Raw genomic sequence first — 25126 nt, forward strand, 5'->3', positions numbered from 1 at the left:
CTTCCCATCCCCGTGGCCGGGGGCCGGGGGCTGCTCCGGGTGGGGGTCTCACCTTTGGTTCCGCATCCCCCCCCTTGCGCGCAGGCGGGGGCATCACCGCGGAGGGAGGGATGGAGAGGAGGATGGAGGGGAGGATGGAGGGGAGGATGGAGGGGAGGATGGGGAGCTGGGGGCCTGCACCCAGACCTCCCCCGGCCCCTGCCCCGGCGGAAGGGCGGTGGAAGGGCGTCCACGGCTGCGCTGCCCTCCGCGCTGCGCGGCTCCCGGGCCCGGGGGGGGGGGGGGGGGGGGCGGAGAGGAGCTGGGGAAGTAGGGGGGGGAAGGCGAGGGGCGGGGAGGGGACGGGCAGCAGCCGCCCCTCGCCTTCCCCCCGTCCCCCGCCCCGGCACAAGCCGCCGGGAGCCCGCGGAGCTCGGAGCGGAGCCCGGCGGGGATGCGGGCATCGGGGATGCGGGCGGCGGGGAGCCGCGGTACCCGGCTCCACGGCTGAGGATCGGCTCCGCGCCGGGCGGAGCGCACCCACTTCTCCTTTGCAGCCCATCCTCCTCCGGATCTGGGATCTACCTGGACTCCTTGGGAATTATTCTTTTTTTTTTTTTTAATTCCCTTTTTTTGGCGCACGTGCAGGAACGCGGGGATTTACTAACATGATCTTGGCAAACGCCTTTTGCATCGTCCTCTTCGTAGGTGAGTGGCCCCGCCGGGGGTTCCCGCTGGGCTGATGTCGCCTGGTCATGTTGAGGGGGGTAGAGGTGGGGTGTCCCCCCACGCATGGGGACAGGAGAGGGGCCGGGCTCTCCTCCGGGGTGGGAGAAGCACTGGGAGAGGGACGAGGAGACACAAGGATTTTAACTAGGGGCAACTTTTCCTGTTCTCTGTCAGATTTAATGGGGGACAACACCCCCCCAACAGAGACACCCCCTCTTTTGGCCCCGATCGTGACAAAGCCCTGCCCGCCTTTGATCCCTTCTCTCCTTGCCCAACGTGGATTTGCATTTCGGATGTTCACCCCTATGTGTGTGTCCCTTTCCCAGTCTTCCAGCGCCCTTCAGCAGCTGCTGCCGTGGCTGCCGGGTCCCCTCCCAGCTCCATCCTTTCCTGCCTGGGAACTCGGCGTGAATGGTTCGGAAAGTTGAGCTAATTGCATGTGTGTGTGTGCGTGGGGAATTGCTGTCCCCTCTGCTGCGGGTCCTGCGTGTTGCTTTAGCTCCTGGGTGAGTTATTCAGTAGCTTTGTCTCTGCCAAGAAGAAAGCTCAGTTATTTCTAGGGCAGCCTCCTCCGAGGGCGGGGAAGGTGCATCCAAAAAGGAGGAAAAGCCAGAGATTTTGGTGGGTTTGAGGTGAAAAGGCCCCTTTGTGACTCCAGCCAGACTGGGTGCACACAGGACAGAGCCTCGGTCATGCTCTGGATGCCACCAGGGCCCTGCTGCCTTGCCACGGGTGGCTGCGTGTCGGTGAGCCTCAGCACGCTGCAGCAGCCAGCTCCCCGTATAACTCTGCTGAGCTCGCCTGGGATGGAGCAGGGTCAGCCCGCTCTGAGGATGGAGAGAAGAGAGGCTGGGAGAGGCTTGAAGGCTAGGAGAGCAGACCTCCATCCAGAGCATGCCGCGGTGTGGGGCTGGGATGCAGGCAGAGGGACCACTGCGTGCGGGGGGCTCTGCATCCCTGCTCCCCGGGTGAAATGGGGGTGATCAGCTCGTCCTCTGCCCTGCTCCCCGGCAGGATGGGGAGGTAAGGAAGGGGCTGATGCTTCACGTGACTTTATGCGGGGTGGGGTGGGACGCAGCAGGGTGTTAATGATTTGGAGGTGCCTTTTGCCATGACCTGCCAGAGGCAGAGCGTGCTGGGGACCATTGGAGCAGGGGTCACAAACTGCTTTCTGAGGCAGAGAGCTCCAGGATGCCCCACCTAAAGGCATCCAACCCGTGCTCCATCCACCCCTTGGGGGGGAGGATGTCATGTATGTAAGACCTTTTGCACCCTTTCCTGGGTACCCCAAAGGTTTCACGGGTGCAGGGGGGCTGCAGGACCCTGATCAGTGGTGGCAGGGAAGCCGTACCCCCAGATGGAGCATTAGGGATGGGGTGACCAGGGTGCCTCCTCCCGCTGCTTTCCAAAGCAGCCCCCAGGGGAGCAGCGGGAGCTGAGCTCTTCACATCTGGGCTCTTTCTGCTGAGCCAAGAACGCCCTTAGCTTGGGAGAAACTGGTTGGGAGAAAGGGATCCGCGGCCGGGCTGGAGGCTGCTCGCTCCCGAGGAGCCGGAGCTTGGAGTCAGTTGTGAGGATAAATGTTTCCCTCCAAAGCTGCCCGTGTCCAAAGGGCTCTGGCAGCACCGGTAACAGCAATACACGTTCAGGGTATTCCAGCCGGGAAAGAGGCAGCACAGCCTGACGGTGCTGGGGGAGCCGTGGGAGCGGGGGGGACGCGGGCCATCGCCTGTGCATCTGCCTGCAGATCCTCGCTGTGCTCCCACACCCCAGAGGCTGCTGAGGATGAGGTTTAAACGCTCTGCAGATGTTTTGTTGATGGGAGGTGAATGTGCATCCCGGAGCTGATTCCTTTTGGGTTAGGGACTCCCCCCCCGGCCTGCCTCTTCGTCCGAGCTCCACCTTGTGCCTCTTGGGGGGGTCTGCAGAGCTTTCCCCAGCTTCTCAGAGGAGGGTCCTGGGAAAAATTCCCCCCCCCCTCCCCCCAGCAGCCAGAGCTGAGTGTGCTGCTGAACCTGGGGGGACCGAGGTGTCCTGTGCGGGTTGTGAGCCACGGGGAAGGGCTGCTCCTGCCCTTCCTGCTCCGGTGGGATTGCTCCGTGCTGGCATTCCCAGCTTGGATATGGTGTGGGATGCTGCAGGCACCCTCGCGGGGCTGCTGAGGGGACATGTAGCACCCTGCTCTCTGCGAGGCCATGGAAGCAAGGTGGCAAAAGCTGGGAAGCTGGGGCCAGCTCATCGCCATGTTCTCATCCTGGCGACTGGATTTACTTGGGAGCGCGCGTCCCTGTGCTGGAGCCCCTTGCGAGGATGCTCCATGTGGTCCAGCACCTTCTGCATCATGGAAAAGCTGTCTCCCTTTCATGCCTGCCTGCCAGCAGCTCTGATCCCTGCCTGGGAAGCCTGCAGAGCCAGCAGGGAGGCTTCGGATGGTATTTTGGGAAGAGGCTTCATGGCGTCATCTGGACAAGACCGAATTGGAGCTGAGGCCTGGGATCACTCAGAACAAAGGGCTTGGGGCCAGCACGGGGTGGATCTGCAGCTGAGCTGGGTGAGGGCAGCAGTGGAATGGCGCATGGTGGAGCTGTGAAATGGCTTTGGATGCCCTGGGTCCTCTGGCTGCAGCAGGAGCAGCAGGATGCCCTCATCTGGGGTTTCCAGGCGTGTCAAGGTGCACAGGCGGACCCCTTCTACCCCAAGCACCAGAGCAGCATCCATCTCATGGAGAAGAGCTGCCATTTCTGCCCTGAGGAGCGTCTGGGGATGCCCGTTTGTCCTCCACCAGTCCAGGCTGTGTGTGCCTCCACCGCTTACAGATCCTGCTTGCCTCCCATGTGGAATATAATCCTGAAAGGCCAAGGATGGCCAACCCAAGGGGCATCTGCCATCCCAAATTGGATCTAAAGTGGGTGTAGAGGCTCTGCACCTTCTCCTGGTACCTGGACACCCTCCAGACCTCTCAATGGACCGGTGTTTGTTTGGGAGCATCGGCTAAAGAGCAGGAGTTCCTTGGCCTGACTGCAGGCAGTGGAGGTGTTCCCAGCTGGGGCTGCTGCCTGACCTGCTCCTTCACCTCCACAGGTCCCCATTCTTCCCGCAGAACCATGAGCATCCCCTCTCCCTGACTCGGAGATAAGGACAGGCTCCTGTGCCTGCTTGCTCCTGGTGTTCTGCTGCAGGATGGTGGCAGGGAACAAGCCCTGCCTGCATTTGGGAATTGCTGCTGGATCTGGGAGCCCACCGAGCACGGGAGCTGCCTGCGTGTCCTGGCGGGGTGGGGGGGACACGGGTGGCCCTTGTCACGTTCCTGTAGGTGTCACTGTCCTCCTGCCATACCCGGCCATGGGCTGGGAAGGGGCTGGAGCTGGAGGCTGAGGTTTGCTGTGCCCAGGTGGTGCCTTGCATGTGGCAGCAGCAGGGCTGGGAAGCTGCTCAGGGGCAGCGATGGGGGGGAATCATTGCCTGAAGTGGGGTCTCCTTCTACATTACCCCAATGGGCAACTAAGGACACCCTCCAGGTCCTCTTGTCCCCACCTTTGCCTGCTTGAGCTTTCCCTGCCTGCACTTGCAAACTGGCTCAGGATTTTGCCCTCCTCATCCCCATTACTTGGCTGGTGAAAGCATAGGGGAGGTGTCTCCCTTCCCCATGCACCCGTGATGGATGGGTCCATGGGGTTGACTTGGCAAGAATCTCTTCCAAAAAGCGAAATGAAATGAGAACATGAGAGGAATGGGGGGGTGGGGTGGGAAGGGGGCACGCAGGCAGGAGCTGGGCGAGCTGGATGCTTGCCACCCCAAAGGGCAGCTGGCAGAGGCACATCCTCGGGGGGGGGGTGGGGGGAGGAGAAGAGTTTGTACTGATCTGCAGCTCTGCCAAGCCTGAAGCTCAAACCCATGACTCAGATGCCCCACAAGTCCTGCGGCAGCCCTGAGAACATGAGCTGCCAAGTGAGAATCAAGGAGCAACGTGCACAAAGAGCTTGGCTGGGCTCTGGGTTCCCCTTGGCTCTGGAGAGGTCGTGCGTGGGGTCCCGTGTCCCTGAGCACCAGGGCTGGAACCAGGCTCTGTTCAGTTTGGTTTTCATAAGAAACAGAGCCCTGGAGGTGAGGTGCGGGGTTAACCCCCACCTTCCCACCCCACGCTCTGGGGCACGTCACTGCTGCTCTATGACATCCCACTTGCTTCCTGAGGCCACCAGCTGAATTTTGCCCAGTAGGGTTGGGCTGGGGCCACATCCAGGCTTGGTTTCAGCATGACGGAAGGATGCTCTCCTCCTCTGAAGCATCTTGCAGGTGGCTTGAAGTGTTCAAGGCCAGGTTGGTGTGGCTTGGAGCACCCTGCTCTAGTGGAAGGTGTCCCTGCCAGTGGCAGGGGTTGGAGCTGGAGGAGCTTTAAGCTCCCTTCCAACTGAACCCGGTCTGGGATTCTCTGGTTCTGCAGGGTCTCTGAATGCTGGGAACAGTTGGGGACTGGGCAAGAGGCTGATGTGTGTGTCCCGGGGAGGGGATGTGGGGCTTCACACCCCTCTGCTCACCCACCCTCAACTCTCTCTGTCCTCATCTCTCCCTCTGCTGCCCCTCGCTCAGATGAGCTCCTCCAGTCGCTGGCAGCCCCCCCGTCCCCCCCGGGGCAGGACCCCCATGGCTGGCGGGTGCCTGTGGACTGTGTCCGAGCCAACGAGCTGTGTGCGGCGGAGCCGAGCTGCAGCTCCCGGTACCGCACGCTGCGGCAGTGCCTGGCCGGGCGCGACAGAAACACCATGCTGGCCAACAAGGAATGCCAGGCAGCCCTGGAGGTGCTGCAGGAGAGCCCCCTCTATGACTGCCGCTGCAAGAGAGGCATGAAGAAGGAGCTTCAGTGCCTTCAGATCTACTGGAGTATACACCTCGGGCTGACCGAAGGTAAGGGGCAGGGCTCTGTGGGGATGCAGTGGGATGGAGGTGTGAGAAGGACCCACACCTTGGGTTTGGGAAGCTCCAAGGTCACCTCACTGCCTCTATGGGCACCCAAGGCGAGGCAGATACCCCCCCCCCCCCCTTTCTTGTAGGATGCTGATGGAGGCCAGGCTGTTTGTCTGCCCTACGTGGGCACAGAGCAAGGGAGAAAGAAGCTGGGGTTGTGTTGCAGGAAGAGCTGCTCTCTGTCATGTCAGAGTGTGTTCCCTGAGCATCCAGGCACCTGTAAACTGGACCTTCTCCAGGCTCCATCCCTCCTGTCTGCCCCAAAGGAGATGTCCCCATGGGCTGAAGCACACTGGGGCACGGCTTTGCACTTCAGTATCAGCTGTGAGGGTCTCTCAGGGTGCCAAGGTTGCTGCTGCCTCCTCAGGCGCCCTGTTAGCCCTTGCTCTGGTTGATGCCCCAGAGCCTGTTGTCACTGCAGCCTGGTGGAGGAGTAAACGAGAAGCTGGAGCAGTGCAGGTAACTGACATTGGGTTTTGCTGGCCTGAGGCTGCTCTGTTCACCGCAGGCAGGATCCTCTGCCCCTCTGCAGGGGCATCACCCCATGCTGCTGGTCCAGGGCTGCTCAGAGGGAGGAATCACCTGTGAGGGCTCAGCTGCGGCTGCTGCCAGTGCTCCTGGGGTTTGCTTCACTGCCCTGTGGGCTCTACCCCTCCGGCCACCCCTGCACAGCTCTGCCAGCCCCCGGCTGGCCCCAGACTGGGGGTGAGTGGGGCCAGCACCGCTTTAACAGTAGAGATCCCTTTAATGGGCTTAGGACTGGCTCTGCGTGTGGCAGCTCCTAAACCCAGCCTCAGCTTGTGCAAAACCCGAGCTGCGGCACTGCCCTCACCGGGCACGTCCCTGCCTGGCTGCTGGCACCTCGCGGGCAGAGGGACCCCCAGGCACGTGCTGGCAGCTTGGCCCCGCTTCCACCAGCGATCTGGGCTGCTACAAACGCCCTCTCCTCTGCAGCTGGGTTCCCTGCTGACAGCCACCCCCTTCAGCAGCTCCCGCAATGGGGCTCGTTCCGTGGAGCCCAGGGAGGAGACCACATCCTCTGCACCCGCGTTCCTGCGCTGGGGCAGGCCTCTGACCTCCCTCGCAAGCTGGGACTGAAGGCAGAGGAGGTGCTGGTGGCGCTGGTTTGGTGGTGGCAGCAAGGCTGAAACCCAGCCCCAGCAGGAGCTGGAGCTTCGTTGTTTCAGCAGCCTTCATTCAGCAAGTTCCCAGGGCTTGCAAGCATGAATGAAGGGTGCTCAAGTGCTTGATGGGTGCTCCAGGAGCTGCACCTGGGGGAGGAGGTGGGAAGAGACGTGATTATACCGAGTCACAAGGAGAGGTGGAAGCGTTGGGGAGATGCAGCAGCTCTTAGCTTCAACGTGCATGAGCCAGTGAGTGTGAAAGCAATGAGGAGCCCAAGGTAGACTCTGATCTTCTGCCTTTTAGTGAAGATGCTCCCACCCAGCCCTTTGGCCATGGGAGCTAACCGGTCCCTGCCATTAAGGAGGACTGCTTCCACTCCAGCCTCACTCCTGGAGGTTAATTGCATCTCAGTGAGCTCAGGAAAAGTCCACTGCCCTTTTAATGCTCAGTAATTTCCCCAGCAAGCAGCAAGATTCAGCTGGTATTTAATTATTTATTGCATTGGCAAAGCAATATAGCGGGAGGTTCCAGTGATTCCTAAATGCACTTTAATAAAGGTGCTATTTGTCATCCGAGCATTAGGAAACCCAGTGAGAAGGGGCTTGGCCTGAAGTTGTGCAGACTGCCTGGAGCAGGGCTCCTGCCCCGTGATGAGCAGCATCAGAGCTGCCCTTGACTTCAGCAGCATCACCCTGAGTGTGGTATCAAGGCTGAAACCCCGCAGCAGATGGAGCCACCTCAACCTGGCATCCCACCGGCTCTCCCTGGCCAGTTCTGCCCTCCTACATTTCTAAGGAGTGTTGCTGAGGAGGTGCTGGGCTTGCAGCAAGATCCCCACATTGCTGCCTGCCTCTCAATGAGCTTGTTTTCCAGCGCTGGATTTCGAGTGGCTCTTTAATTGCACGGGATAAAGGCTGCTGCTGCCTTGGGTTAATCGTAACTCAGGCGCACCATGGCCTGGAGTGGTCCGGGCTCATTGGCAGTGAAAGCAGGGATGCAGGCAGAGACCCTGCCAAAAGGGCTGCCAGGCACAGGGAGATCGATGCTCCAGACTGGCCACCTCTGACTGGGGTTTTCAAAGTCCAGCCATCGATTATTTTATATATATATGTATTATTCCTGTGGCTGCTGGGGCTTGAGAGCGTTTCCTCTCCTGAGAGCCGTGGCTGCCTCTCCTGAAATCAGCCTTTCCTAGAGATACAGAAAAGCAGAGGGGGTTGCACTGCAATCCAAGGTGGGAGAGAGGGGGGCTTGCTCCCAGCCTGGGGACACATGGACTGTGCTCAGGTTCCCTCTGGAAAGTGGGGATTGTGATGGATGAGCCCCTGGAGCACAGTGCACCTGAATCAACGGTGCGGATGCTCCAGTGCTCAGGTGCTGAGGTTCTCTGGTCAGGTCCGTATCCCCTATATAAACCCTGAAACCTTCACTTGGAGCTGGCCCTGTGGACGTGGCCACACAACGGTGACCTTTCAGATCTGAACTCCCTCAAGTCAGCTCGGTTTGAGCTCAGCATCTGCCAGACCTGACGTGCAGAAGGAGCAGGGCTGCGTCAGGACCAGATGTCAGCAGCTGCAGGCACAGCACAGCCCGGCCACAGCCTCCCTGCCAGCAGGAGCTCAGCTGAGCTGCTCCAAAAGGGCCTTTTCCTTTCCCTGTGATTTAAATGCTTTCTGGTTTTCCTTCTCAAGTCCCACATTGCCCCGCTGGGGGGGGGGGGGGGGCACCCCCAGCCATAGGCTCGATGCTGGCTGAGGTCGTTCACTGCAGGGTTTAATTTGCTTCTTCTCCCCCTTTCTTTTCTCCCCTTCCCCTCCAGGAGAAGAGTTCTATGAAGCTTCCCCCTATGAGCCGGTCACCTCTCGTCTCTCTGATATATTCAGACTTGCTTCAATTTTCTCAGGTAATAAAAGCAACATGGGTTGTCTTCCCCTGCCTGGGAATGCAGACCTGCCGCCGAGCTCCCTGCGAGGAAGACCTGCACCTCCTTCCCCCGTGCTTGCTCCTTTGCTCCTCCGGCCACTTTCCTGCCAGTTCTTTCTCCTATCACCCCAAACCTGATGCCTTGAGCATCAGTCGGGGGTGAGGCACAGCCCCCTGCAGCGGCTGTGATGCTGATGCTTGAGGGGGCTGAATGCTGTTGGGGTTTGAGGCTCTTTGGGACAGATCCTCCCTGTTTCAGACCTTCCCAGTGGGATGAGACACTGCTGGGAGTGGGCAAGCTCCAGTGAGGTGGGGGCTCGTTTGAGCCCCTGCCTGCCAATGATGGATGGCTCCTCGAGCTTCCCATTTCATCCCAGGCTGTGATTTAGGATTTTACCTTTCATGGGCTTATATACAATAGTTGTGGTGGGCTGGAGAGCCCTTATTTCCCTCCTTTGTCTTGCTGTGTCTCCTCTAGTGTCACAGCATTCGGCAGAGGAGGGGGACCATACCCTCCTGCTGCCTATCCACCCCTTGGTCTAAAGATTTGTTTTGTGGAAGATTTGGGACCAGCAGGACACCCCATATGAGGGGAAGCCAAGGAGGGGACCCTCTCTGCTGTCCCTCCCCAGCCTCAAGCCAAGATACGGGATGCTGCTGGGAGAAGGATGCCGAGCCCTTTGGAGCATCTCGCATCTCTCTGACTCCACATCCTCGTCTGGGGGACCCAAAATCTGCCACCATCCTCGGGAACAATTTTTCCCCATCTATTTCCATGACAACCCTCCTGCTGCTGCTCCCCCCTCCCCTTTTCAAATTAGGTCAGCAACGCCTTGGCTTCTCCTTGCTCTTTCTCCTCTTAATCCTTTCCCCCATCCTGCCTACCACCGCAGGGGTTCAGGGGTCCCTGTATCACCAGACCTCATGGGGTGCACATGGCAGAGGGTGGTGGAACCTTGGGGTCCCCACAGCGATGTTGTGGCCCCCTGGGCTGTGCCTGGGGACACCTCGGAGGAGGGCTCTGATGCTGCATCCCATCACCCATCAGGTTTTCCCTCCAGAAGGGAATTTGCCAGGCTCCCTCCCAGGAGCTCAGCACCGGTTCGGGATGATGCTGCCACCCCCTCCCGTCTCCCGCCCGCCTTTTGGGATTACATTAGCATCAAGGAAATATTTTAGCTGCTGGGAAGTATGAAAAGCAAAGTGTCTGGAGTGGGGGATTAAACGCTCAGGGGTTGATGTATTCACAAAAGCAAAGTGTGAGGAGAAGGAAGCCTGTCTGGCAGTTCTGGGGCTGAGGGGTGGGGGGAATGGGCTCTTGTTATACTCTGGAGGTGAGCTGTGACCATCGTGGTGGCCTCACTGCTTCTTGCACCCCTTCCCTGTCCCCCTCACACTGGGCTGGAGCAGTGATTTGCCCCCCGGGACCCTCAGCCCTGACCTGGAGCCCCAGTGATGGAGGCAAATGAGCTGTTTGTGTTGTCTCTGGATAACAAGGCTGAGCAGAGGCTGCTGATTGCTGGGGGTAGTGGAGGGATTACTTCACCTCTCCAGAGAGCAGGGGCTGTGGAAGTGAGGAGGAGGGTGATGGACATTGTTCCTAGCCCCCCACCATGGGGCAGAGCATCCCGGGCAGGCAGAGGATGCTTTGTAGCGCCAAATGGTGCTGGAGCACGCCCTTGGGAAACCACAGCCTGCAGGGAAGCAGGAGGAGGCTCCGGGTGGGAACCGGCCCTACGCTGCCCCTGTGGGCACCAACCTGGAGCAGCAGCACCCAAGAGGAGGCGGGTGCCAGACCCCTGGCTTCAGGTCATGCTGCACAGAGCTGCCTTCCCCACCACCCCCTCCTCTGCCCCGGACCCTGCCCTGTGTGGAGAGGAGAGGCAGCGCCTGCAGACGGCCTCCCAGCACAGCCCCCCCCCTCCCCGCTCCCTCGTTCCCCGGCTCCTTCTCGCCTCATGAAATTTTCATGCTTGTGCTTTATTAATGAGCTCCCCAGAAACCCTGCACTTTAAACATCAGCTCTATTAACATGCATCCAGGTCCCTGCAGGTCCCGGGCAGGGCAGCAGCGATGCTCCCGAGGATTAGGCAATAAGCCAGCTCTTTGCACAGATCCCATGCTCGTGCCGTTATCGGCAGGGCTCGGAGCTGGGGGGGAACAGAGAGGGCTCAGTGCATACCCCCGAAACCAGGAGCTGGTGTGGGCAAGGCGACAAGAGAGCCGTGTGTCTCCTAAGCTCTTCAAGCATCTTTCTCCCCTTCTGCTCCTCTGACATCAGTGTTATGAGCTGTCTCTGTCCTCAGCCCTTAGCTGGAAGGACCCATGTTGCAAAATGGTAATCTGTGCTCCATCCCTTCTTCAGGGATCCTGTAGAGCCCAAAAGGATTTATCCTCACCTTTTCCCCCATTCTTGTGGCTTTATTCCTAACAGGGTTTATGGCCTGCTGGCAGGAGGAGGCTTCCCCTCAGCACCGGTTCACACTCTGACCATCCAGCAGCTCAAACCTCTCTTAGCTCCGGTGACCTTCTTGCTTCTTGCACTATTTTTCAAGGCAGATCTGCTTATGAATCATACATCATAAGAATTCACTTTACATAGGTCTTATCGACCAACCCTGGTAGATCTCCACAGGGGTGATCCTCACTGGGATAACGGGTTTGGCATTTCAAGGGCTCTCTCCAAAGGGCTTTACCCTTTGGATCTGGGGCCTCCTGGCATCACAGCCCAGCTGGGGAGTGCTGGCTCTGAGTGAAGGGGACATGGGGACCCCACAGCTGTCATGGTGTGGGTTGGGACTGATGGTACCAAGCCCCTGGAAGCTGCAAACATCCCCCAGCAGCAGTGGGATGTGAACTGGTTTTGCATGGGACAGCATCGGGAGGCTTCCAGCTTCACCTTTTAATCAAGACCCTTTCATGGAAGCAACACCATGCTGAGGGCTCCCAGCCTGGAGGCTCACCCCACGTTGGATAAAGCCATGGGAAAATGAGACAAAGTAGGCTCGTGTGCTGCAAAAGACACCCCAAACCACTGCTCACTTGCAGGGAATCACCATAGGCAGCTGTGGGAGGCAGAGGCTGATGGTGATGCTCAACACCCACCCGGGGCAGCTGCTTGCCATTTACTAATTACCAAGGCCCTACAAATAGGGCTGTCAGAAAGCCCCTCCTCAGTGCTGGTTTTGGCAGTGGAAGTTGGGAGACCAAGGAGGCATCCAAGGATGTGGCTGGGGAGGAGGTGAGGGACAAGGTGGCTGCTAAAGCAGTGCCTGGGCTGCTGGGGGAGATCCATCATTTTGACAGAAAAAGAGGCAATTCAGTGTTTGTTCCCAGCCGGGGGTTTGGCTTTGTCCATCCTATCCCTGTTCACTTGCCTGTGGATTCCCGGCATGGAGGTGGGATCTGTCTGTTTTGTGCCTCCAGTGGCAGCCCAGGGAGGGAATGGCTGGGGGTGACCCAGTTTTGGGGTGCCCAGGAGAGGAGCTGGGGCTGAGGTGGCCCCGTGCAGCTCAGTGGATTTTGCTGGTTTGGAGCAGGCTGAATAATTCATCATTATTCTTTGAATAATTGACAAGGACCAAAGCTGTTGTGAGCTCATGGCATGAACGATGCATTGGAGACTCTGTCCAGGGTCCAGGTCCCCCTGCTGCTGTGTGCTAACCCCTCCTGTGCTGCAGGGGGGTCTCCAAATCATAGAATCGATGGGTTGGAAAAGACCTTTAAGATCATCAAGGACTGCCAAGGCCACCACTACAATAGAGGGGGATGGGGATGAAGCAGGGGAACCACACTGGCACATCCTGCTTCCTCCCTCTGGCATCTCCCCGTGTCGAGAACATCTTGGTGCCAACTCCGCCCTTCTCCCTCTTGCTCTCCGGGCAGGAATGGACCCTGCCACCACCTCCAAAAGCAACCACTGCCTCGACGCGGCCAAAGCCTGCAACCTGAACGACAACTGCAAGCGCCTGCGCTCGGGCTACATCTCCACGTGCAGCCGGGAGATCTCTGCCAGCGAGCCCTGCAGCCGCAGGAAGTGCCACAAGGCGCTGCGGCAGTTCTTCGACCGCGTGCCCAGCGAGTACACCTACCGCCTGCTCTTCTGCTCCTGCAAGGACCAGGCCTGCGCCGAGCGCCGGCGCCAAACCATCGTCCCCTCCTGCTCCTACGAGGACAAGGAGAAGCCCAACTGCCTGGATCTGCGCAGCACGTGCCGCACGGATCACCTCTGCCGGTAAGGGATCCTCCCACCGTTCCCGGTGTCAGGAGGGGGCAGCTATGGGGGGGGGTGTGTGGGGCTGTGGCTTTGTGGTGCTCCCGTTGCACGTTCATCTTCCCAGTGCTGTGTGGCACTTGCTGGCTGGGTCTCCTCCTGTAACAGCTCCATTCTGCATATGAAATGGGGCAGTTAATGGGTTTTGGCTCTTATGGAGTGGTCTGTGGGCTAAGATGTGGCCTCGAGGTTGGCTCCCCTCGCTCTGGAGCGAACCCGTGGGTTTGGGCAGGGCTGTGTATGGTTTGCAAGCATGGGGCTGCCAACTGAGCTCCCCACTTCACCCTGAGCTCTGATCTGCTCCAGACTCCCCCAGTGCAGAGCCACTGCTCTGCCTTCCCTGTGTTTGGGGAGGCTGCAGTGGGGCAGAACCAGAGGCATGGAGTGTGGGGACTGTGCTGGCTCTGTTCACCACCCCAGACTTCATCTCCCCAAGCTCTGGAAAGGGTGACTGTGCAAAAGGGGCTACAGGAGTGACAGCACCCCTGGCGTGCAAGCAACAGTCCCTTGATACGCTGTCAACATCCCCAGTGGAACTCCATGGCTGGTGAAATCCACTGCTTCCCCCATGGCAGAGCAAAGCTGGGAGATCAGGTTTTTGTTCCGTTATGAAACTCATTATTCATGCAGCAAAAACCCCTCCTGTCACCCTCTAGGGGCTGGCTCAGCCTCATAAAGAACATTTCCTATGAGGAGGAGGATCTTTTTGCCATCAAAGTGATGGAGTTTCCAAGAGCTTGGTGGCGAAATAAATAAATAACACGGCTTCAGGTCTTCTTCCGTGTTTGAAATGTGGGAATGTGGCTTTTTATCAAAAACTAATACAAAAAGCCGATGTCTATGAATAAAAGATACCAGGGCTGCACTGAGATGCGACCAAATGAATGGCAGCACCTCTCCTGATGCTTGCTCAGGCAGTGAATCTGAGGATGCATGTGGTTGTGGAGGGAATAACCTGCATTAGCAGCATGTTGGGGGGGGGGGGACGGGACCAGAGAGGCAGTGGAGCTGCTGAGCATTAATTATAAGCCTGTTCCTGCATGAAATTAAATTCTCCTAGAAAGAGGTGAAGCAGCAAAGGGGGAATCACGAGGCAGCTGCTTTGCTCTCAGTTGGGAATGTGTTTTTCCAACAGCAGCGTGGATGCTGCCTGGATGGAGAGAGGTAGCCTGGCTGGGGGGGCTCTTGCTCTGTAAAGCCCCCCCTTTGGTGCAAGCGGGTTTCATTCAGTGTCAACGCAGAGGTCTCTGCTGTGGGCTCAGTGCTTGGGGCTGCACCTCTGGTGCATCACTCCAGGACCCCTGGAGGTGCTGGTCTAGCCCCAGGGAGCAGCTTGTGCTGAGCACAGCAGCCTGGCGAGGTTTGCACCCACGGTGGGTTTGGGTGCTGGGTGTCCCCTTGGCAGAGAGGCTCTGGGCTGGATGAGGAGGGCTGTGCTGCTGGGGGCCGTTCCTCTCCTTTCCCTCCCACCTCTCCAAAGCCTCTGCATTTATAAATAACAAAGCTTGGCAGGCAGCTTCTGCCGAGATCATCACCAGGTGCTGGGATGTGTATAAATAGAGCACGCAGGCTTTGTCCCCCTTCCCACAGCATCTGCACCCACCAGCCTCCACCCAGGAGCAACCTGGCATGAAACCCCTCATCCTCCCGAGCCTGTGGGCAAGGCAAGGTTGGGCTCTGCCATGGGATTCCCTGTCTATGCCTGTGCTTATCAGCATCACGGAGCGATGCTTGTCCTTATCTGTGCACGGGACTGGCAAGGGCACTGAACTCGGAACAGATCCGTGAGCTCCGAAACCCCGCGGTGACAGATGAGATGCTGCTCCCGCACGAGCTGCCAGAGTAATTAAACCTCCTGGCTGAGCGCCTAATGAGCAGCAAAGCCCTCCACCGGGATGGGGCTTTGCAGCGACGTTTCTAGCTGCCGTCTCACTGGGGTTGGTGCTGAGCTGGGTACGGGGGCTGCTGCTTCTGCAGGACACGACCCACCCCGCGGTCGCGTTGCATCCTTCTGAAAGAATCGCAGTCACACACTGGTTTGTGTTAGGAGGGACAAAGCCTGTGCCTGCCCTTCCGCGGAGCGGGATGCAGGGTCTGGGCTATCTGGGGCTGAAATCCTCGGCTTTGCTCTAGAAAACGTCTGGCTGTGACCTGTGAAGCTGCTGAATATCCCCAGTGAATTGCCCGAGCCCCTCCGCCCGGCTCCCGGCAGTGAAAGCAGGAACAATCAAGCCCAGATCACTGCAATTTGGGAAGCTCTTTTTGCCAGGAAACTTCTCCCGGCACAATAGAGGAGCCTGACGCGCTGCCTGAGCTTTGTGGCTGATTGCAGCGGACAGGTTTGAGCTCCCAGAATATAAAACCCCTTTGCAAAACACTAACCTCAGCGAAGGGGAGAGGGGAGGGGAGAAAAGAGCTGATTTCAGCAGCAGCAGTTTGCTGTATTTTTCATCTTGCATCAGCAAGTCAGGAACACAAATAATCTGGTCTTCTATGCTTCAGTGATGCTGGTGCTGAAGAATTTCCCAGCCTCTGCTGGCTGTAGCTCCTGCAATGCCAAAACCAGGGCAATGGCTTTAACCTGCCAGAGGGGAGACTGAGATGAGCTCTGAGGCAGAAGCTCTTCCCTGTGAGGGTGCTGAGGCGCTGGCACAGGGTGCCCAGAGAAGCTGTGGCTGCCCCATCCCTGGCAGTGCTCAAGGCCAGGTTGGACACAGGGGCTTGGAGCAAGCTGCTCCAGTGGAAGGGGTCCCTGCCCGTGGCAGGGGTTGGGGCTGGAGGAGCTTTAAGGTCCCTTCAACCCAAACCAGGCTGTTTCGTTTGCCTGAGTTTTCTTACTATTTTCAGTGTATTCCTCACCCCAAGACCCCGAGGGAGGCTGTGCGAGGGAAGGAACTGATCCAGGCTGCTGGGTATTGATTAAACACCCAATCACGGGAACAAAACCCTTTTGTGTTTTCAAACCCACGTCCTTGTCTTCACACCCTTTGTTTAGCCCAGACAAAATGCCATCTATAATGGATGATTCCTTGATGAACAGCGGAGCGGCAGCTTGACTTAGTCGTTACACCCTGTAATGAGAGAGGCTCGGAAGTGCAGCTCTGGTGTCTGGGAAAGAGGAGGAGGAAGGAAAATGCTCCTGGATTTAACTGTGGCTCTGGGTGCTGTTGGGAGGACCAATGCTTGAGTCTGGAGTGGGACCAGCCGTGGCTGATGGGTCCTCTGGGTGCAATAATGGGGGAAGCCTCCAAATCTAACCTTAAATTAGGAAATGGGTGGTTGGCTTCCCTGTATGGGGGAAATAGAAGGATGTGGTGAGTGGGGCAGCACCCTGGGGATCTTTCCCCTGGGATCGCATGGATACCGTTGGGGGAAGGCAGCTCGAAGGGAAGTCTCACTCCATGAGCTCAAGGCTAACCTGCTCTTAGCACAGTCATAAGTCAATTCACACTGAATAATTAAATAGAGAACCTTCATAAGTATTGACTTAATGTGACAGCAAGTCTATACTGACTCAGGGTTTGCTTATGTAAACACCATCTCCTGTTCAGCTTAGTTAGCAGTTCAATGAAATAGAACAGTCCTTCAATTAAAATCAAATGATGCGTGTGTTTAATCCTTCCATTCTCTTACTGGGTAATGATGGGGTTGGAGCACAGGCATGACGAGGGGAAAAACCCATCTTTCAACTGCTCTTATCTGTGATGAATCAAAATGTGATGTCCTAAAAATACATATGGAGAACCGAACTTTTAATTAACAGCGCCGATCTCGGCAGTTGGGCTCTCGTCTGCTCGTCCTCGCTTTCCCTTTTCCTCTCGCTGTCTTTACTCTCATTTGGGAATTTCTTCTTTGCTTCTCTCTGGTTCATTCCGGTTTTGCCTCTTTCCTGCTGTCCCCATCTTGCTGGGGGACTTTGGGATGGTTTCAGTGGCTTTAGGATGATTTCAGTGCCCCTCCTGCAGTGCTGTGGTACGGCAGAAAGATGGTTTTTGCTAAAAGCAGGAATAAATCCTCTTGGCTCATGTCAGAACCAGTGACTCCAGCCTCCAGAGGTAACTTTTCCTGGATAAAGCAAGTATTCCCATTGATGTTTTTCTTTCCCACTGTGAGCTGCTCCCTAGCTTTGGGAGAGGGTCACCCAGAAAAGTAGAGTTATGCTCCAGCTTCCCTCGAATTCCTTTTGCTGATCCCCGTCCCCAGGGCTCTTTGAATCACCTGGGCCGCTGTTGTTGGTGTTTGAGGCTGGTTTGTTTTATCTCGGCATCTGCTGGCTTTGAAAGCATTCATCTCCAGCAGGACACCGGGTGTTGGGAGGATGCCCATGGGTTTCTCGTGTTTTGCTCAGCTTTTCCGTGTTGTCACAGCTTCTTGAACATCCAGGGCTCCACGGGGGGGGGGGGGGGGGGGGGAGCACGCTTCCCATCCTGATGCTCGTGGCTCTTAAAGCCATTTTCCCTTGGTCCCTGTAAATTGCCTGTGAAAAAAAAAAGCCTCTTGAGTAATCTCCACATCTTGGACGTTTTCTGCATGAAATATTCATGAGCCGCATGCTGCTTTGATGGGTGGTGAATTATTACCCGTGCCAGGCTTGGACAGGCGCTTGGTGATGGGAACGGTTAGCACCCAATTAGGTACCTTGCATCTGTGCTGGGGATTTTTTCTTTCTCTGCTTAAAAGATTGCAAAGAAAAAGAAAAGCCCCAATCAAAACTCCTCCGCTGTGTAGGTACCTTTTAATGTCAGAGCGAGGGTGTCTTGCTGGTGCTGGCAAGCTGCTCCTCAATTCCTGCGCGATAACAAGGCGAGGAGATGAGTTCGCAGCCAAGAGCTGATGGGATGCAGAAAGTCCCCTGCATGGGGGATATCTGCACTGGGGGTGTGGGGATGGATGGGAGGTGTCTGGAGCTGGGCAGGGAGAACGAGAAGTATTAAAGCTCCTGAGCCCTCGGGGTTATCCACCTTTGGCATCATCCTGGTCTTTTCACCCCAAAATCAAATGAGTTTTCTCAGAGCATCAAAGAGAAACAGCTTGGAAACTCCTAATCTTCAAGCTCCACACTTGGAGCGGGTTTGAGATGTGATACGTGTGGCATATATAGAATTATTTTTTGTTAATCTGTTTTTTCATTCTTTTTTTTTTCCTCTTCTCCTCCTTGGAGGCCTTCCAGGACAATAATGTGCTGGCTGAGGCTTTGCCCTGCAGCTCGTTGTGCCAGCATCCTCCATCCCCATCCCGGCAATTCCCATCCCAGGTCTTTGCAAGGCAGAGCCTGGCCAGACCCACCTGCTGTCTCAAGCTGCCAGCCAGCAATTTGGCACCAGTTCCTCCTGTTTCTTCTAAGCTGGACTTGGCTCTTTGTCCTTTTATTTTGCCTGGGCACTTAAAAGCAGCAATCTGAGAAGCTATGGGCCAGCTCTAGTAAGTTTATTCCTGGCAGTTAGTCTCCGCCAGCGACTGCAAACTCATTGTATACAACGGAAAGAGTGACATCTGGCTTGGATATTCTGGAAAGATTACCAGCTGGCTTGTCATGTATTATGAAAAGAATAACATTTGCCTTAGAGGATGCTCCAAGCCAGGAGCGGGGCCCCGGGGAGCAGCGTGACAAATTTCCATGGCACTCGGTGATGAACTCGCCCCAGTTCTTTAAGAGAATTGATGTGCCTTCGCCTTGCGTTTGGAGAGAGGGGAAATGCTGTCGGAAACTTCTCTTCTGTGGAGGGAAAGAGGAGGAGGGAAGCCAAATACCTGCCTGTGACGGGGATGGTGTGGAAGGAGCAGAGTTCTGCTCTGCAGCACCCACCCCGGGCTCTTGCTTCTGCTCCCACCTTCCCCATATCATGCTGCAGCCACCCCACATGTGCCCTGGTTGCACCTCTCTCTGGGGCCATGCCAGTTGTGCTGCTATTCATTAGCATCCGAGGTGCAGAAGAGCACGGCGGTGCCCAGGAGCCCTGCCTCGGAATAACCCAGATGGAGAGGTTGACCTTGCCCTGGAATCGTGCAGCCTGGTGGGAGGCTGGAAGTGGGTCAGGCAGCTGCTGGAAGTGGGAGCATCACCCAGTTCGTGCCGCTGGCAGGCGAGAGCAGAGCGTGACTGGTGTGCTCAGCAGCAGAAGGGAGGTACCAAGTGCACGGGTGGCTCTTGTCAACCCCCCAGATGCCCAGGGAGCTTGTTCTGGGGTGATGCTGGGGTCCCCAAAGGACCATGAGTCCCCGGGACGGGCTCAGCCGCTCCACAGGTGATGATTGCATCAGTGGGTGTAAAACTCCATGGAAAAACCCCAGTCATGGATGGCTGGAAACAACGGGAAACAGAAAACCACTGCATTCCTGCATGGAGCATTCAGCCCCAAGCAGCTGTGCTTTATTCCTCCTTATGTCCTTTCCCTTTCATTCCATGAAGCCGCAGTGGCCTTTGGGCTGTGGGCTCAGCACCAGCATCTCTGCTCCTCTCTGGCTGCATTTCAGCCCCTCACTTCCTTAGTGCACTCAAGATGTGGTGTGATGTGAAGTGCTGGGTGGATGGAAGGTAGCATTGCAGGTTCCTTCTCCCACATTTAATCACTGCTGCTTTTGTTCCTCCTCTTAATTTGATCGAAACCTTCTGAAAACAAATCATTCCTATTAAAAACAAAACAAAACCCAAACCCACACATGATTTCTACCCCTTATTTTCATCAGTTCTTATGACTTTAGGCAAGTACTGTTGGATGATTTGATCACTAGTTGGACAAAGTTGACATTTAATTAAGAAGGAAGGAAAAGGAAGCTGAGGAAAATAATTTATGGCTCCTGCTTTCTATATGAAATGTGGGGAAAAAGGAGCTGAGGAGATTTTCTGTTGTGAAATCAAGGTCTCATCTCCAGTGTCAGCAGTTTGGCTGCTTCACAGCGATTCCTGCCTGTCATTGAGATCCAGCGTGGGGCACAATTCAGCCTCGTGTCTAGTCATTCAATGACTGAGTCATTTTGGGAATCTGCAGCCCTTCCATCTGCCTACATGGTCCATCTGTCCGTCCTCTTGGACATCCTTCCCGTTTCTTTATCCTTCTGCCTCAGTGCTTCGGTTCATCCCAAGATAAATTCCCCAGGGCATTGCATGGGAAGTGTGGGCTTGTGTCAGCAGATCCCAGTTGCTGCTGCACCTGGAAACAACTGTGCTCCCATCCCTCCGTACACTTTTGCTGTGCATTACGCCGAGCAGTGAGGAAGTTAGGAGCGGAAATCAGCATCTCTTGTCCCTTTTTATCCCTCCTGGTCCTGCTGGGGGCAGGCGCACCTCAGCTGGGCTTTCTGCAAGCCTGCCTTTTGCTTTTGCCTCTTCTCAGCTTCCAAAGGAGAAAGGGAAACGGATTCTCCAAAGCCAGGCATTTCAGTTGCACTCTGATCTTTAACAATTCAGAGGGAAGGCAAAAACAAGTGGAAATTTACAGTCACTTCATGCCACTGGGAGCAGGGCGACCAAATGAGGCTGTGAGGTTTCTGGTGCATGCTGGCCGGAGCGGTGGGGTGAGTTGTCCTTCTATAGACTTAGATTGTAGAATGTCAGACTGGTTTGGGTTGGAAGGGATCCTAAAGCTCACCCAGTGTCAACCCCTGCCATGGGTAGGGACACCTTCTGCTAGAGCAGCTTGCTCCAAGCCCCGTCTAGCCTGGCCGTGAACACTGCCAGGGATGCAGTAACCTGGCCTTGACTGTTGCTCCTTGCCCCGTTTCTCTGTGCTGGGAGCGGTGGTGAAATCACATCCCTGTCCCTCTTTCTCTTTGCACCCAGGTCCCGTCTGGCTGATTTCCACACCAACTGCCAGGCCTCCTTCCAGACCCTTACGAGCTGCCCTGGGGACAACTACCAGGCGTGCCTGGGCTCCTATGCAGGGCTCATCGGTGAGTGCCGTGGGGTCGGGATGGTGAAGGGTCTCTCCCACGACAGCCCCTCATCCCTCTTCTTTCTCCTTGCAGGCTTCGACATGACGCCCAACTACATTGATGCCAGCACCACCAGCATCACCATCTCACCCTGGTGCTCCTGCAAGGGCAGTGGCAACATGGAAGAAGAGTGTGAGAAGTTCCTCAGAGACTTCACGGAAAACCCGTGTCTCCGTAAGGCGCTTCCCTGTCCCCCTCCTCACCCTACCCCATCCCTGCTGGGGTGCAGCCCTCCACAAACATCTCCTGCCCCCTAGGAAACGCCATCCAAGCCTTTGGCAACGGCACTGATGTGAACCTCTCTCCCAAGAATCCCTTGCCCCCCATCACCCTGCCACCGAAGACAGAGAAGAGCCCTGCGTTGCCAGATGACATCAATGACAGCAACACTATGTATGATACAAGCATCATCACCACCTGCACCTCTGTCCAGGTAGGACCTGAGCCTGGTTGCTGCTGCAAAGTGGGAGCACTGGTCTGGGCCCTTGGTAGGTCCATCAATCAGGAGATTGGCAGCAGCCTATGGGCAGCAAGAAGTCCTGCTCAGTGCCTGCATCCCAGTCTGGATACTGTGGTGGTACCCAGCTGCCTGGCAGGATGTGACCATCCCCAGTAACTGGGTGTCTGGCATGGAGAAAGGAGGGATCCATCCCTTTTTCTTGCTTGGGGCATCATCCACTGCCTGGCACAGCACTATGCCCAGGGCAAGGTGAGCTGGAGTAGATGCCCCGAGCCCAAACTCTCCTGCCCTGGCTCACTGAGGGTGAAACCAGCCTGAATCCCACATGGATTTGAAAAAACATATAAAAAAATAAAGGAAAATCCCTAAAAAACCTTCACCCTTTCTCCTCCCCAGGAGCACGGACTGAAGACAAACAAGTCCAAAGAGCAGAGCCTGTGCTACTCAGAGGTATGTTTGGGGCAAGGGGGAGAGCAGGGAGGGGGGATCTTAGGGTTGGAAGATGTTTCCCACTGGAAATGGCTTGCAAAGGACGTGCCAGAGGGGATGTCACACAGGAGGCCGCTGCCTTCACTGCCTGGAGAGTGACAACAGGCGTTTTCAAAGCTTGGATGCTTCCCCCCCCAAAAAAAAAGAGCCTTGATGGAACCTTCCTCTTCCCTTGCCCACAGACCCAGCTCACCACGGACATCATGCCAGACCAGAAGACCTTTGTGGACCAGAAGGCAGGCGGCAGCCGACACTGGGCAGGCCGGATCCTGCCCATTGTGCCCATCCTCCTGCTGCTGCTGGTGTTATAGAGGACGAGGAAGGCAGGTGCCGGCGGGACGGGGACGCTCACAGCACTGCACCCAAGCACGCCCCGGCACGCTGGCCCTCGCCTCGCTTCCTGCTGCGGCAATGGGAAGGGGAGGATTCGCCTTGTGGAGACTGGAACGCTCCCAAGCGCCGGTGCTGCTGAGCCCGGGTGCCGGGAGGATCCTCACCGTGTTGGGGAACTTTGGCGGTTTTCTTCCTATTTTCATTTTTCCCTTTTTTTGGGGGGTCTTTTATGGTGCGTTGGGTTTCTTTTCTACAGCGGCTTATGGTGGAACCCCTCTATGTGCCCTGCCACAGGGGATCCGGAGCTGAAATACTCAGAGAGAAAATAGGTGCTGAGCAGAACGTTGGCAAAGGTTATTTGCAGGACCCATCAGCCTGGGTGGCTGCAGGGCTGGTGAAGTTCCCACATCAGAACATCCCATAGGATGGATGTGCCATTGGGAGACTTTTCCACTTCTTCCAAGGGGACTTGCTCAATCTCTTGACATTGTTATTGAGGTTTTATTGGATTTTTCCCTTTCCCGTGGTCAATGAGGGTTTTCAAGTGGAAGAGAAAAGAAACTACTGTTCAAACATTGTGAGCTTGTCCTGATGTTTCACTCTGTCACTGAGAGGGGGAGATTGTCCTGTATTATTTTTCCCTTTTTTTATTAATCTCCATCCGGTCAAATCTGGTTTGGGATGGGACCCAACCCACCCGTGGCTGGAAACCTCTAGATGTTCCTCTCCCTTTTCTTTCTTTTCTATATACATATATAGTGTATGTATATACCTTTCACCTATACCTACATATATGTATGTATATACATAACCATATCCATCTCCAGTGTGGCTTTTTACATTTCCTTTTTTCCGTTCTTTTTAAAAGAAAATTGCTCAAATGGCAGCAATTACTTTAAAAAATGTATTATTGTAAAATTTATTTTTTTTAATGATGTCTATAATGGAAAAAAAAAAAGAATAATTCCAATAAACCAAGAACAACCAACCCAGGACCCAAGCAGCACCGAGCTCCATCGAGCCTCCATGTGTGTCCGGTCAAGCAGCCCAAGCCTGGAGGGGGAAAAGGGGCCCTTCAGGCTCTGAAACGCAGGGATTTGGGTCAACCTAAATATTTTGCAGTGCTGCAGACAATTCCCTGCCTGTTTTGCTCCAGGAGACAAACAAACAAGGACTGTTTCAAAGGAGCTGCCAGGTTCCCTTGTGGCAGGCTTGGTTTGTTGTGCAATAACTTTGGTTTTGAGAATGCCGTCCCTTTCTGTTCATTTCTTTTTCTTCCCCAAGCACCCTGACATGTGCTTGAAACCAAAGTGAAATGCTGAGATTTGGGTCACACAAAGCATCAAGTTCCTCGATTTTGATTGTTTTTCCACTTTACTGCTTGTGCAAGGGGGCAGAAACATCATCCCCCCATCCAGATCTGCTCATAGAAAAGGGGATGCCAGGGGGTTTTGGGGAGCTGGGGATGCTGAAATCGGGGCTGAAGGACCAGGCTGGGTGCTGGTGCATGGGGGAAGGATGGATGAACATTCCCTTTTGCAGCACGGAAAAAAGAAACCTCGGTTGATGTGGAAGTTGGCACAGGGAAAATAAACATGTCACGTCTCTCGCAGGAGCTGCGCTGCAAACCCAGGCTGCTCTTTCCCACGTTCCCTCTAACAGCCAGGAAAATGACAGCTCTGGAACAGTGAGCTCCGTGTGCTGAGTGGTTTGGCACCGAGAGGAACGTGCAGGCAGGGAGGGTGGTGGTCAAGAGGCTCTCTGGCCAGCTCTCGGGGTCCTTTATGCATGGGGTGAGCTGAAATCACTGACCTGGGGGCTCCCAACCATCCTTCAGCCAAGGCTTTCAAGTTTTAGCAGAGGTGCCTGGGGCTCCTGAGCATCAGGACCATGTTTCTTCAGGAAAGGGCTGTAAAACGCAGTTGTTCCTGGTGGTGGTTTCATTTTCTTCTTCCCTGGGAAGGCTGGAAACACTAAAGGCTTTTCTGAAGGGATGTTACCAGCTTTGCTAGGAAAGATCATGGAGAAACATCTCCATCCAGCAGCTGATGCCACATCTGCCGCCTGCTGGGTACCTGCACCCCACTCCCTGGAGCTCCTCAGGTTTCCCAGCATCAGCAGAAAGCAAAGAGCTTTGCATGAGCTTGAGTTAGGAGCTGCCCCCTCGCTCTTGCGGCTGGTTTGGAAGTGCTGTGTCTTCCCCCAGCACCCGTGGCCATGCCTGGAGCTGCTGCTTGCAGCAGGGATGGGGAGCTGAGTGCCTGGAGCACCCTAGAGCCCCGCTGAAGCCCCCAGCTGGGTGCCAGGCACAGAGACTGTGCTGGAGCTGCTGAATATTCATCTATTCAGGATGAAGGCATTAGCAAACTGCCTTCATCCAGGTGCCTCATACCTCGAGCTGCAGGAAGCAAAGCTCTTGAAGGTGGAAGTGCGGATCCTGAGGCTGGAAAACCGAGCCTGAGATGCAAGATCCTGGTGAGTTATCCTCCCAGGGCCTTGCTAAGTCTTTCTGCCCAAGCACAAAGCCTTTCCTGGAAGGAGAGCAAGGGGACGAGACACTCTCTGCGTGTGAAGTGGTGGAAGGAAGCAGTGGGAAGTCATTGTGGAGGATGCAGTGGAGCTAATGCAGTGTGCTAAACCGCTGCCTCTCCTGCTGGCAGAGCCTACGTGATGTACATGAGGATTTCATTTGCATGGTGGTGTTTTGGGAACAATCCTTGCCAAGGAGCGGCAGGAATGGAGCTGTGTGGGTTTGGGGGTCTCCAGCCCCTCTCAGCTGAAGCCAAGCCTTATTTGGATTTAGAGAGATGCCATGTGCCAGAAGGATGTTGGGAGATCTTGTGCAAGCTCTTTGGGCTGCACTGCCATCAACAGCATGGACAGTCCTGCTCCAAACCGCTGCAGCCCTTGGGTATGCCAAC

General features: G+C 56.0%; 1 protein-coding gene across 1 annotated transcript; it reads left to right on the forward strand.

The window, feature by feature from the left end:
* The first annotated feature begins 323 nt into the window (after positions 1-323).
* GFRA2 (GDNF family receptor alpha 2) lies at positions 324-23194 on the forward strand. Its single transcript, XM_057412643.1, has 9 exons — positions 324-687; positions 5296-5610; positions 8615-8698; positions 12604-12952; positions 20772-20881; positions 20957-21097; positions 21181-21356; positions 21780-21833; positions 22055-23194. Exons 1-9 carry the CDS (start codon positions 648-650, stop codon positions 22181-22183), a joined length of 1398 nt encoding a protein of 465 aa, XP_057268626.1. The 5' UTR covers positions 324-647; the 3' UTR covers positions 22184-23194.
* The last annotated feature ends 1932 nt before the right edge of the window (positions 23195-25126 follow it).

Source organism: Pezoporus wallicus, unplaced genomic scaffold (genome assembly GCF_028554395.1).
Source record: "Pezoporus wallicus isolate ANWC-B61680 ecotype Strahan unplaced genomic scaffold, APGP_CSIRO_Pwel_v1 contig_13296, whole genome shotgun sequence".
NCBI lineage: Eukaryota > Metazoa > Chordata > Aves > Psittaciformes > Psittacidae > Pezoporus > Pezoporus wallicus.

Excerpts from the sequence above, each read along its gene's own strand:
- GFRA2 (XM_057412643.1), top strand. The coding sequence starts at position 648 with ATGATCTTGGCAAACGCCTTTTGCATCGTCCTCTTCGTAG. Across the intron at positions 21,098-21,180 it reads CACGGAAAACCCGTGTCTCC|GAAACGCCATCCAAGCCTTT; the intron begins GTAAGGCGCTTC and ends CCTGCCCCCTAG. Across the intron at positions 21,834-22,054 it reads AGAGCCTGTGCTACTCAGAG|ACCCAGCTCACCACGGACAT; the intron begins GTATGTTTGGGG and ends CCTTGCCCACAG.